Source organism: Aulonocara sp. 'chitande type north' Nkhata Bay, linkage group LG22, assembly GCF_057382095.1.
Source record: "Aulonocara sp. 'chitande type north' Nkhata Bay isolate Kocher_YH1m ecotype deep benthic linkage group LG22, A_spYH_male_GT1.1, whole genome shotgun sequence".
NCBI lineage: Eukaryota > Metazoa > Chordata > Actinopteri > Cichliformes > Cichlidae > Aulonocara > Aulonocara sp. 'chitande type north' Nkhata Bay.
The window spans coordinates 10867443-10880511 of NC_141364.1; the positions used below are offsets into that span (position 1 = coordinate 10867443).

Below are 13069 nucleotides of genomic sequence, written 5' to 3' on the forward strand. Positions count from 1 at the left end.
CAGTTTCACATCACAGAAGGCAAACAAAACCAGGAGGTATTTACATTTAAGAAGCCAACGCTGGTTTCATTTTGGCATTTTCAGCCACACTAGCAGCTCTTTGGTTTACAGTGTGGGTCTGTCACTCCGCTGCTGGACAGAAATATCTCTCCGACCACGGGATGATTGGCATTAGATCTACTGCAGACATTCGCCTCCCCTCGATGATGAACCCTCATACTTGCACGGCACTTTTCTACTCTAACTGAACAGTCAAAGCACTTTTATTACAAGCTGCATCCAACCATATAATAATTTATACTACATTTCAAGTGCTTTTGAACCAACAAACACTCATATAGTCCAGGGTTCAGTAGTACACAGAAGAGTTTTAAATAGATGCACAGTTTCAAGTAAACCTTTAAAGTGTTTTTTAAATGAGGATAATACACTGACATAAATGTCCTCACACACACACCCAAAAACACACCTGTTATATCCTCATTAGATCCCTGTTAGATCTTCGTTTCCGGAGAGGGACTGTGAAGAAGTGCAACAGAAGAAGAGTGTTAAAGTACAACGATAAGCAAACATTTGGGCCGCATAACTTCTAAAAAAGGAGCAAACACATTTTTTCCTTGTCAATAAATAAAGTTACGCAGGTGAAAAGTATTCCATATCCTGGCTACTCACTACTTCACCTGTGAGGTATAAAAAGCTTTCCGCTGGTGAGCACCACCTGCCTTCTTCATTTACATCCAACCAAAGTTTCAGGTCATAAATCCACTGTGACTGTGAGGTGCTGCTACAGCTAACCATTTGTTGTCTCAACAACTTTAAAAATTAACTGCCGTGTTTTGTTTAGATTTTTATTGCGAATTGATTAAAAACAAATGTGTCCACTTGTGCTATTTCCATTCATTTTGGAAGCCTTAGCCTCAGCTGTGTAGGGGAGGAAGGGGCAGGTGAAATAAGAGCTAAGGGACTGTTATGTTTTTTGATAATGTATGGTTTCAAAATCTAAAGTTTGAGGATAAAATTCTGGATATTTTTTTGGGGGGGGTGGGGCCCCAGTTGTGTGTGGGCCCTTGCCCAAAATGTCTCTTGGATAATCCAAGAGCTTAAAAGCTTCCTCACTCCACATTATCCTGCTTTTTCCCAGAATTCAGAGGATTTTTTCCCGGTATATTTTTCTTAGAAAGTAAACACGAAGTGTCGGAGTCATCTTTCGTCTTCTCAGATATTCGTGCCACAGGATTAAGTGCCGCTTTGATCACAGAGAATGAACAATGATCCCTATTAGAACTGAGAATCAGCCCATTCTCTTTTCACGCTCCTCATTAAGCCCGCTGTCTGTTTGGGTTTAGTCGCTCGGACGTGCTTCGGAGACGGACGGCGGCCTCTCGGGATTCGAGGCTTAATTACCTGCATTAATTCGTTTGGCGCTTTAATGGGCTGGTGCAGCTCTGCGTGGCAGAGGGGAACTTTACCAAGTTGCAAAACACATCTCTGTGCTGTGAATCAGCAGGAGCCAAACACATGCAGTCATATACAAAATCACGCTCTTACCTAACATATGACTGATAGCGTGCATGCTTCCTGTGCCCTCAGGTGACCTTCATTTAAAAGTAAGCTAGCGGCGCCGTGCTGACAGAGCTGCAGATAGGAGCAGAGCGGAGATGAGGAGGTGTGAATGAGGAGACGGGTGGAGGAAATTCAATAAAGCTGTTGCTACATTACCGGCGGTGTCATTGTCACCATCGTTTTATACGCCGCGCTGTGGTGAAAAGCCTCATTTGGGTTGTTGATGTTGATGTGTCAGCAGCCCATTAGTGTGGGTGCAGATGGGGGTGGCATTGTGTGTGTGCAAGTAACCAATGAAAGGGTGTGAAAGGATGATATCCGGGGAAGTGTTGCCACACAAAGATGCCATAATTCACCCCGAGGCAGTCAAGAAGAAATGAACTTACTCAGATGAGTGAAGGACAAATCAACATAAGGTGTCTTAGCAACCTGGGCAGGTTTCCAAAATGGCTTTATGTGATCTTGGCTGCAGGAACACATATTTTTTGGAGAAGACCTACCCCTCCTTTGTTGTTTTGACTTTGCCGGTGGCGAGCGCGGTGTCCAAAAACTACTATTTGGGTTTGTCTGAGTCGAGATTAACTCTGTGCGCCAGATGGTTTTAACACAGAACCATCTGGGAAGTCGTCCTGGGAAACCGTTTGGAAAATGACGGGCACGTTCAAAAAATACTTGGCAGGTGATTGAGCAGTCTGTCTATCACTGAGTGTGACCAGCGGAGCCAGCTGGTGAAGCAAACTCTTTTCAAAACCAGATGGGAGAAGAGGGAAGACCTTCGCCGTCTGAGCTCTTCTTCTAGGCCGTCTGCAGGCCCTTAAAGTTATCTTGATTACAATTTCACTTGGAAAAGGAAAAGGCCTTAAAATATCACAAATTTAGCTGGTGGAATCCCCGAAGATGTTGAAGATGACGCTAATCAGACTGTTTGTTGTTAGTCTGCAGAAATGTGAAGAATTAAAAACCAGCTTATTGTTCCTGGTGGTTAAAGTCTGTGCCTGGAAAGAGGGAATAAGATATCTTCTTGAGGTCAATTACTAGTCATTTTAAAATAGCATAGCAAGTATGGTCTCAGTTAAATTGTGTATTTTGTTCTTTAAAGTTGTTTGGACAGGTAACCTGCAACCCACTTGTCCCCCATGACCACTGAGATAGACTCTTGCTTTCAACCGCGAGTTGGTTAAGCAGTTAAGAAAATAGATGGATCTTTTATAGAAGGTCTTAAAAACGTATACTTTTACTTTCCTGTTACCCGCCAACCACATCTGTTCTTCTTTTAGAGAAGAAATACTCTGTTTCAGCCTTATCTGAATCCGTAGCAGCACATTTTCTCAAGAGAAGGAAATACAGTGACATTTTAACAAGCTGATTTCTTTTGCTATTCTCTAAACTGTTAATAGTTTACCTAAAACTTCACTCCAGCTTTGTTTTTTATGCTTTGGAGACCAAACTATTAATATGTGCTAGTAGTTAGTAGTTTGGTTATATCTTAGGATGTGAATACCAGTAAAACCTGACATATATACAGAGTAATTCATTGCCCATCAGTACATAAAACCTGAGAGAGTATATAACAAGCCCATGAGGTAGTTGTTGATGCTATGACAAGACCTCTCAAATGACCCTGAAGTAAAGCTTTAAAGGTCTACCTTCCAAAATCTGATCCTGCCAGCAGGCTAAGTAAACAGGGTCCTGCTGAAAGAGACATGAGTCACTCGCCACAACGCGTAGGAGTGTTAACAAGCCATCTATTTGCCTCCTCTTGCCGCTCGTTTAAGTCGCCGACGTTGCCCTTCATCGTCCATGAAGGCATCCTGAGCTCCCCTCACCTGAGTGGGAACAAATGTTTGCTCAGCGCCCTCCCTCCTTTTGGCTCGGCTGTTCGTGATGTCATCGTTCTCTGAAAGGCCACGCACCGCCGTCATGCAAGCGACAACCTCATTGGATGTGGTAAATATTTGCCCGGCGGCAATTATAGCCGCGCCAAGTGTCCTCAGAGCAACAGCCTGCTGGGTAAACAGAAGGGAAATAAATGAGCAGTGTGCATCTGGCAGAGGCTGAAAGAAGCCACTGATGGGCGCTCAGAGCGATGACATGTACCTGTAGAAAAGGTCACCGAGGTCTTCAGCGGACACCTCGCTGTCATCTGCATGTGACAGCTGGGTCCAGGCTTCCCTTAAACCCAGAGGGAAGGTAGCCCGGCTGAGTGACCTTTTAAACAAGCAGGAGGCTTGCTTGTTATCTCCTGAGTCTGGTTGCTCTGAGAGATTTAATATGCCTACTGCTTTTCACATTTCAGCACATTTTCACTGGGCAGAAAATAGAAAATATGAAAAGGCATTAAAGCTGCTCTCAAGCCGGGCCAATAGAAAGACAATAAATCAGATAAACCAGATGAATCTTTTTAACCGATGCTACTGCGCTCCACTAAGCTCTCGTCTTTCATTGTCTGAATAGTCACGAGTCCCCAAAACCATTTAGGTGTCGTCTCTAAAAGTAATAATAAAACTATTTATATGTAGCGTGTGTTTAAACTAAGCTTTTAAAAACTCGCAGTACAATAAACTAATGAATAACCTCAGACATTTTATTAGCTGAAGGTTTGCCTGTTTTCAGTGTCGTCTTCCTGCCTTTCGATGGCATTTGTCTCTCCCCATTGGAGAGAACAATCTAACTCTCGTCCTCCACCTTCCCTGTCCTGATGTGTTTTTATTAACCTAACAATAACACTGGAGGTAGCCAGCAGGCAGCACATCGTTATATGTCAAAGAGCACAACTTCACTAGCCCTCCAAACAGTTTTTTGTCTTATTTAGTATCCAAAGTTACATTTTAGATTTTTAGAAATAGGCAGGTCTTTAGGTTTCTTTAGTATTAAAGTACACTGTAAAAAAACAGGAACCCGTATTGGCTAAGTAGGCTGACATTTAATAATACCAAGGTTTAAGATGAACAAAAGAGCCCACAAAACAAAAACAAAGTGTTAAATTAACAGTAACCCTTTTCCTGCTGGCAGTATCGCTAGTTTTTGAGAGTAATAAGGGGCCCAGATTTGAAAACTTCAGATCTAAGTCATGCAGTAACAAATGGTTTACATCACTTGACTGTGTATGCTTTTAAGCAGATAAAACCTTAAAAATAATCAGTCCAGAGTGAGGAGAGCCAGAAGCAGCTGTTTATTCCTCTTCTGGTTTATTTCAGAGAGTATTTAAAGCCTGCAGTATACGTTTTCAGCTCTGACCCCAAAGGCCTCGCCGGGATGATGTCTGCTGTGGCGCGAGCGCCAACAGTGAACACCTTAAATCACCACGGGCTTGTTCAGATTGGATTCATAAGAACCATATGGACTACTGTTAGTCAGATGAATGGCATTCCTTTCCATACTAGGCAACTCTTTTTCCGTTCCCCTCTCTTTCCCTTTCTTCCACTTGAGTTACCTTTTTTCATAAATCTCTTTTACAAACCAGTTCCTCTGGAGCACTAATCCCATTCTGAGGTTACGTCTCCTACTGCTCATGCTCCGATAAATGTCTCAGGACGAGAGATGCTATTAGGTTATTGTGCTATAAAGTGACTCATGAGTGGATGCAGGGACTGAGGTCTTTCATGTCCCTGGGGACTCGGCCCTTTGCCAGGGAGCCGTGCGTATGGTTCCTATTTTCGAGCCCTGCTAATGAACCCTGTTTGTTCCAGTGTAACGATAGCGTTGCGCGGGGGCAAAAGAGGAGTACTGGGCTCAGGGAAGGACATTCCCAGCATTCCTCCGTCTGTCTGACGCATCAAGGAGGTCGGCTGCTCTGCTGCTTTTAGGAGATGTGAATCAGCCTGAGGGTTTAAGAATGGGGGGATTAGGAGGTGTGAAGGAGCTGATTGCCTCTGACGGGAAAAGAGGAGGAAAAATGTGTTAAATAATTAACAGGGTTAAAAATGTCAAGGGCGTAGGTGAGGCTCGCAGCATGTGTTTGTATTTTGTTTCGTTTTTTTTTCCCAAGCAGTAATCGTGCCATTATTCCTAAGCCTGTCTACACCGCAGTGTAAAATATTTTAAAGGTGTATTAAATCCTACAGCACCAAATGCTTCAGTTTAAGAGTGTTGTTCATCAATACCAGTGACCCGGTGATTACTTCACCAGAGATTTCTGGATTTAGAAACTCACAGTCCTGCCAGCACTACGATAAAATTCCTTCTCCAATGCCATTTCGGCTATAAAACTATCTTCCATTCTAAAAACTCTCCCAAAGCACTGCTGAAGGTTGACCTATTTTTATTGCTTGACTGAATCACATTATTTTAAGTTTTATTTAGTTTTTATTAGTTGAGCTCTAGTATTGTGGGATATGTGTTTTCCAAGTGAGCAGAGATATAACGATCTCACATGTGTCAGTTGGTCTTGCTTCCATTGCCTAATTCTTCTGGTATAAGTAACAGTTACAGTGAAATGAAAAGCTTATATTACAACAACAAGTTGTTTGTGCAGCAACCTCCACTGCCTCCAGTACTAACCAGTCAAAATACATTTTCCCCTGGATAGCAGTGTTTACCAACCAGTCTCTATGGCCGGCGTTAATTCAAGCAACAAAAAAATCGAACTTCTTTTTGTACATTTTTAATGGGACAAATTGCATTTCTCACTGTTTATATGAGCCAAAAATCAGTTTCATATGTTTAATAATTTTGTTTCCCCTCCTACAGTTTTTAAATAAGTAGCTATTTCAGGGTAACATTAGCTAGCGTTACTTTCATGTTATGTATCTCTATGAAAACTAAAGCAAAAAGTTGAAATCTTAACAAACAAAAAATAAACCCTTTTATAATGAAGTGTTGTGTCAAGACTTTCTTTTACGGTATTTTGAAGTAGCTTTAGGCTAAGGCTACTTAACTTTAGTGCCCCTAAAAACCTTTCCTTAGTATTTAATTTTGTTTTTAGTATTATAAACTGAACTACACAGCATGCTTCATGGGAATAAAAAGGGAAGTTTATGGATGAGAAACACAGCCTTGCTGAGTTTATTATATTCAAATACTTCTTGTTACATTTTTTTGATGTGGCATGAGTAAGCTAATTCAGGCTAATAAAAGCTAATATTAGCTGCTGTTTTTTTTTTTTTTTTTTTTTTCATAATCAGTAGTTTAACTTTAAGCTTTTAAAGAAAAACTATACAACAAAGGTACAAATAATAAAGCAGTTTCTCAATGTTTAGATAACCCATTGATCTGTTTAGTAGTTGCCTGTTTTACATCCTCATTAGCAACCTTATCTGGTTTAGCTAGTACTGCAGGCTTATGTTAACTGTGTTTTTCAAGCTGTTTTTTAGGCCTGACTATTTCGGCTTCTAAACAAAGACACCGCTGTTTTAAAATTAGAAAGCTACATGATCAAACGTAGCCATTCGCAACTTCTTAAAATATATGACCTTAGTTGCTGTTATGGTATATTTCAGCACTTTTGTAACCATGTTAGGATTTTAATAAGGGAAACTGACTGAATTGGCTGTCATGTCATTTTACAATGGTGTAAAATCTATGTCACCTTTTTGTCTTTAGAAATCTGTTTTGGGCAGTTTGCTGCTATTCTATAGACAATGGAAAATGGCCCCCAGTCATTTTCAATCCAGAGATACATCCGTGCCTGCAATGCTTTCAAAACAGCTGCCTAAGGAGATTTTTGCAGGGTTGTGTTTATAACTTCATTCCCTGGGTCCTTTGTAAACAGCCTGGCACAGGGAGGATGTTGTTAGAAAATATCTGCCTTGACTGTAATCACTTACTATCCCTGGGTCATTCAGGGACTAGAAATGGAAAACAGGAAAAACAAATAAAAGTCGGCACACATGCATGTACAGACGCTTGAGAGTTGGGTGGCAGCAGGGCTGCTAGGTTGTGAGTCAGAGCATTTGTCCTCTTACCCTGGACGACAACTGATTGTTTGTCTTCCTGCTGTTTTCGGACAGGTGGTGACCCCAACCAGAGTGGGACAGACCTACACTTACAGCCCAGGACAGCATAACCAGCAGGACCTCTATGACGTCCCACCCATCAGATCACAAGGGGTAGGTTCCTCATGCACCATAACACCAGGATCTTTTTTTTTTTCTTTTTTTTTTTTTAGCAACCAAAGAAGCTTTGATATAATCTGCCAAACAGTGAACCCAATAATACAGTGCACTCTATGACTTAGAATAAAGGAATTTGTTTAAAATTAACCAATATAGGTTCCTAAAACTCCTTAAAATTATTGTTTTTCAAAACCAAAAAAAGCCATTAAACCCATTAATTTCCAGTAATGAGGTCATTTTCTAGTAATAGCTGTGAGGCATACGTTAAGGTTACAAGCTGTACTAAAAACACAGCTTGAAGTGTTTTTCCCCTCTCTTTTTTTCTAATCTTTGGTCTGTATGATGTCAGAGAGAGAGAATGTTATGGTTATCTCTGGTACCGAAACCACACCCACCTTCTGTTTGCAAATGTGGGTGGAGCTAAAGCTGCTGGTTTCAAAAAGAGGATGACCTGAGGGGCTGAGCCAAAGTACAGATAAAGTTATGAACAAGGATTATTTTGAACTGTGGCTCATGCAAAGCTACACTAGGAAACGCCAAGCATAAAAATAAGATGGATAAATATCTTTAACACTATATTGCATGCATCTGAGAATGTACAAATATAATCTTTAGTTTACCTACACATTGATATCAATCGAATCTGTTAGCATGTTTTCACCGCATATCAAGCATCTTCGTTTTAAAAACAAGCCATCCAGGTGAGCTTTTGATGCAGCACACAGTGCCTGGGCAAATGCATTTCATTTCTCAAAACAAGAAAGCCAATTCTCTGATCTGCATCGTGCTATTCTGCCTACCACATTTCCTGTTCTGTGCAGAGATGAGCGAGGATTCTTCACACTTCATTTTCTCTCATGCTGTTGAAACCTGCAGTGCGGCAGTAGTGTTTGCACATTTTGAGAACTGTACTGTATTGTTTTAAAATGCTCAAATAGATATTTTTAGAATTACAGACGAGGTACAGTGTGAAAACAACTCGAGTTGCTTACAGAGATGGAGTTACAGGAAGTCATCACCTGATTGTGCAGTTAGCCTCAATTTCACATTGCTTTATAGTGAGTTTCAGCTTTGGTCTCTGTTCTCACCGTTTTCATAAACTCTTACCGCTCTTTAAGTTTTGTTCTCAGCCAAAACAGCCTTCTGTTTTTAGCCAAAAACCCACTGAAAACTACTTCAAAACAGCTGACAGACAGGTGGAAACTAGCAAAATATGGAAGTGGAGCATTTAGCATCTGAAGGGCAGCTGGTGGAGACCAAAAATGGAGCAAAAAGAGAAAATACTGTGCAAAGAAAAACTCCAATCAGTGACCGTGTTGCTCTATAACTATTCACCATATCAAACGGACTTATCGTGCATTTTTTCCTGTCATATATACAAACTTTGTTGTGATGCTGGATGCTGACACTAAACGCAGCCGGAGATTCAAATAATGAGGCCAGCGTACGTACGAGTCAGAAAAGAAGCCCAGGCTTCAGCTGTCAGTGAGAACAGTTGTAACTAATGTGACTACCTCAGGCCAGCCAATCAAAAGCAAGTTGGCCTTACAGCCACCTTTGTGGTAAAGAACTCACTTTAGATAGGAGCGCTGCACCGAGGCACCTGTGCAAATAGAAATATGAAGCTTTTAACTTAGCAGTGACTTATTGTCACCTTTCACTGAGCACTAAATTTGATTTTATTTACTTTGTGTCACATTTGCTTCTTCATACATGTTCATATATATTTCTTTTAATGCTTCCTAACTATTACAATCAAACTTCACTGAGTATTACCCCCAACTCTCCCTCAGCCTGGTTCAGGCGAAGTTTCTTCCTGTTAAAAGGAAGTTTTTCCTTCCCACTGTTGCCAACTATATATAAAAAAAAATGTAATGACTTTAGGGGCAATTTGGCGAGTAGTATTTTCCTCCGAGCCAATTTGGCATGTGGACTTGAGAAGTCTGCGATTGAACTGCGACCTTCTGATTACTAGACATCCCACATACGGCCAAACAGAAACTAATAGTGTGCTACAAAATCAGATCAAGTCAGCTACAGTCAAATAATATGAAGACCAAACTTTGTGTGATTGTTTTTCTGAAACACGTAGTGATCATTTCACTTCCCTCTTTCAGGTGTACGATATTCCACCTGGTCAGATGTTCCCTGGTCAGCAAGGCGGAGCCAGAAACCAAGGAGTCTATGATGTTCCCCCATCACCAATGGACCCTAGGTCACAAGGCATCTATGACATCCCTCCAACCTCTCAAGGGGTAAGAGAAACTTCCAGAAGCAAAATGAAAGGGCACATCAGTCAGCCACTCCATTTGTTTAAGCCACATGAAGCTGAATTAACGAGGCTGCGTATGTCCAGAAAATTGTATTTTTATGTTTATTGATACAGCTCCTAGAATTTCTCTTAATTGACTATATTAAATGAATAATACGTCAAATATCATATTTATTGCATTCCTGCGGCCAGTTTAAATGAAAGCCTCGCCTGCCAGGAGAGTTTAACCAAAACGGCTCCGTGTTTAAACTCGCCAGCAGGGGAAAAAAACAAAAAATCAAGGACAAGGACATAACTCTTCTTTTGCCAGACCCTCTAAGATTTCACCAGAGCTGACCAGGCAGCGCGCCACCAGTTTGTTTGTAATAACCTGAAATATGCTGGGACCTGTTATTTGCGTCGTTCCTAATTACAGTTTGGGCAGGCCTGTCTAGCTGTAAAGAGTGCGTTTGGAGGCTGATGGAAATCAGTTTTATTGCCCCCGTTGCGCTCCCATCGTGCTCCGTGCCATGTACGTCAGCGCACACTCTGCTGCGTTGAGCCCGAGGGAGGGTGAAAGCTTCGTTGCATTAGAGGAAGGAATCAAGAGGCTGAAAGTTTGAGGTTTCAAATATAGTATCTCCCCAAGCCAGAAGGTCTTTCACTTCCTCAATCTCTAACTGCAGGACTGCTGTGCAAACACACTGCATCCAGTAAAAACCCACTGAGGTGCATTTACAGTCCAAATTCTGTGTTTAGCACATTTTTTGAATGTCATAAACTCGAGTCTCCCGGGGGGAGGGGATTAAAAGAAAACGATCTCCTCTGCAGGAATCCAGGTTTCTAACTGCTAATCTTATGATAGTCGTGAATTTAAAACATGTCACTTTTCTGGTGAGTTCTTAACGAGCTGTGTTTTAGGAAGGGGAGCCTTCTTTGTCGATGACTTTCCAATCCCCGAAGACTAGTCGGCCCGAATGCGGGACCGAGCGCACATTTTAGTGCTGTGCCTTTAAACGGGACCTCAGAGGCCAAAGCTGAAAATTGAAATGTCATAAACCATTTTAGGAAACCAGTACCGCAGCAGTGATAGTTCCTCACTTTGTTATGAGACTGCATGCACATGCAAAGAGTCAGTCAGTCAGTTTATGACTGTTTCTGTCAACTGTAGAGGCAAATGTTTGCTCACTCGCTGTGTGCTGCACTCTTTCACATTAAGTGGACTAAATGCGTCCAAGCCTTTAGTTTAGAAGAATTTGTTATATCCACATCTGGCCAAGCAGTCGTGTGCACACTCCAGCTCCAAGAATGCCTCAGAGGCCCCTTATTTTCAGAGCCCACGGTCGATGCTTCACAAAGCACGATCGATCCTAGTGCGATATAAGTGTTTACATTTTCAAGTTGAGAAAGCGTGACAGCACCTCTCAGGTGCGGATGGCGCGACGTGACTGCAGAAGGAGTGCAGAGGAGGTGTTTGTGTGCAGGAGGTGGAAAAAAAATGAGTCATATCGCAGGTGTTTCCACATCTGTTTAGGAGGGTAGCAGCAAGAGAGTGGGATGCACAGTTCTAATAGTGCAAATAAATGAATGTCTGAGATATGAAATGCTCTGTAGAGGTGCAGCAGAGCATTTTGTATGATGACAGGGATTTCACAACAAGGAAAAAAATAGTCCTGTGCGGCCACTGGTTAGGTGAAAGCTCCACTGTTTGATAATAATATACATGTTAACAAAAATAATAACAGTCTGATTACTGTCCTCGCCCACAGGTCTACTCAGTGCCTCCCTGCAGGACCAACTCTGCCCAGCAGGAGGGGAACTACGACTTCCCGCAGCCCCTCAAGAGCAAACAGGAAGGCATCTACGACGTACCCCCACCTGTCCTCGCCAAGCCCGCCCAGAGCTCGCAGTCACATTACGACTTCCCACCGAACGTGGAGCCTCCGGCTCATCAGCCGCACCCGAACACCAACGGCAATGAAGGCATTTACGATGTGCCACCGCCTGCCTTTCATTCAGGGGCGGGGTCTCGCAACGACGTGTACGACATCCCGCGGGTCATGCAGACCTCCCAGCACAGAAGCTCGCCCGCCGACAGAGACGGCAGCAAAGGCATCTACGACATCCCCGCTCAGGATGCTCGCGCAGTAGCGGACGTGACGGACGGCGTGAACCGCTTGTCGTTCTCCAGCACGGGCAGCACGCGCAGTAGCATGTCCACCTCCTCGTCCTCCACTGGCTCCAGCTCTGAGGGCCGCCTCGCTCTGGATGTGGACACCGCCATCCAGAAGCTGTACCGCCTTCAGCAAGCAGTGGACAGCTCAGTCGGGAATTTGCATTCAATGGCAGCTTCCCCTCACTGGAGGACTTTTCCTTTCATGGAACGCCACGCCAACGACGTCCGCACAGTTCTGGACAGAGTCCGGGCCGGTCTGGGAGACTTCATTGTGTTTGGCAGAGGTGCCGCGGTGAACGCTACGTCTCTGTCAGACAACAGTCTGCACAGTAAGCTTCGAAGGCAGCTGGGACGCCTAGAGGACTCACAGCAGATCCTTCTGCAGATCTACCAAGCTCTGGAAAACTGCAGCTGGGCGCTTAACACCCTGGCCTCGTCTGGAAGGCACCACAACAAGACCGACGACCTGGACCGCTTCGTCATGGTCTCCAGGACTGTTCCCGACGACGCCAAGCAGCTGGCCTCCACGATAGGCAGCAGCGCCGAGCTGCTGTTCAGGCGGACGCATGTGGACGGATCTTTCTCTGTGGGCAGCACGCCTGACGAGAACGTGATCCACCCGCTCACCTCCCCCTCGTCGGACAACGACAACAACGGGGGCAAGACCAAACCTTTCCCCGTGCCCTTGACCCCAGACAAGGACAACATGAACAATAGCGAGAAGTGCGTGAAAAGCTGGATGGAGGACTACGATTATGTACATTTGCAGGTAAACAATTAAATCCACAGTTAGTAGAGTTATTTACTTTAAGTGACTTTACCCAACAGATAAGAATTTATGTGTCGTGTATCAAAGATCAGACCTACGTGAGTCTGGTTTCTCACCCTGTTTAAAACATTTTTTTACCTCCCTTCAGGGCAAAGAAGACTTTGAACGGCAGCAGAAGGAGCTATTGGAGAAAGAAAACATAATCAAGCAGAGTCAAGTTCAGCTGGGTCAGGAACAGGTGAGGCTTTGTGTTTGTT

General features: G+C 43.2%; 1 protein-coding gene and 1 long non-coding RNA gene across 2 annotated transcripts in view; one reads left to right on the forward strand and one right to left on the reverse strand.

The window, feature by feature from the left end:
- The window catches only part of LOC147303569 (uncharacterized), a 97453-nt gene extending 93716 nt beyond the window's left edge, over positions 1-3737 (reverse strand). Inside the window, exons 1-3 of the long non-coding RNA XR_015127041.1 lie at positions 3661-3737; positions 3390-3569; positions 470-519 (exon numbers count right to left, since the gene is read on the reverse strand). This is a non-coding gene — a long non-coding RNA (uncharacterized LOC147303569). The remainder of the gene's footprint in view (positions 1-469; positions 520-3389; positions 3570-3660) is intronic.
- The window catches only part of nedd9 (neural precursor cell expressed, developmentally down-regulated 9), a 35847-nt gene that overhangs the window by 20825 nt on the left and 1953 nt on the right, over positions 1-13069 (forward strand). Inside the window, exons 3-6 of the mRNA XM_086281449.1 lie at positions 7512-7610; positions 9734-9871; positions 11637-12812; positions 12961-13050. Of these exons, the coding sequence (XP_086137575.1) occupies positions 7512-7610; positions 9734-9871; positions 11637-12812; positions 12961-13050 (1503 nt within the window). The remainder of the gene's footprint in view (positions 1-7511; positions 7611-9733; positions 9872-11636; positions 12813-12960; positions 13051-13069) is intronic.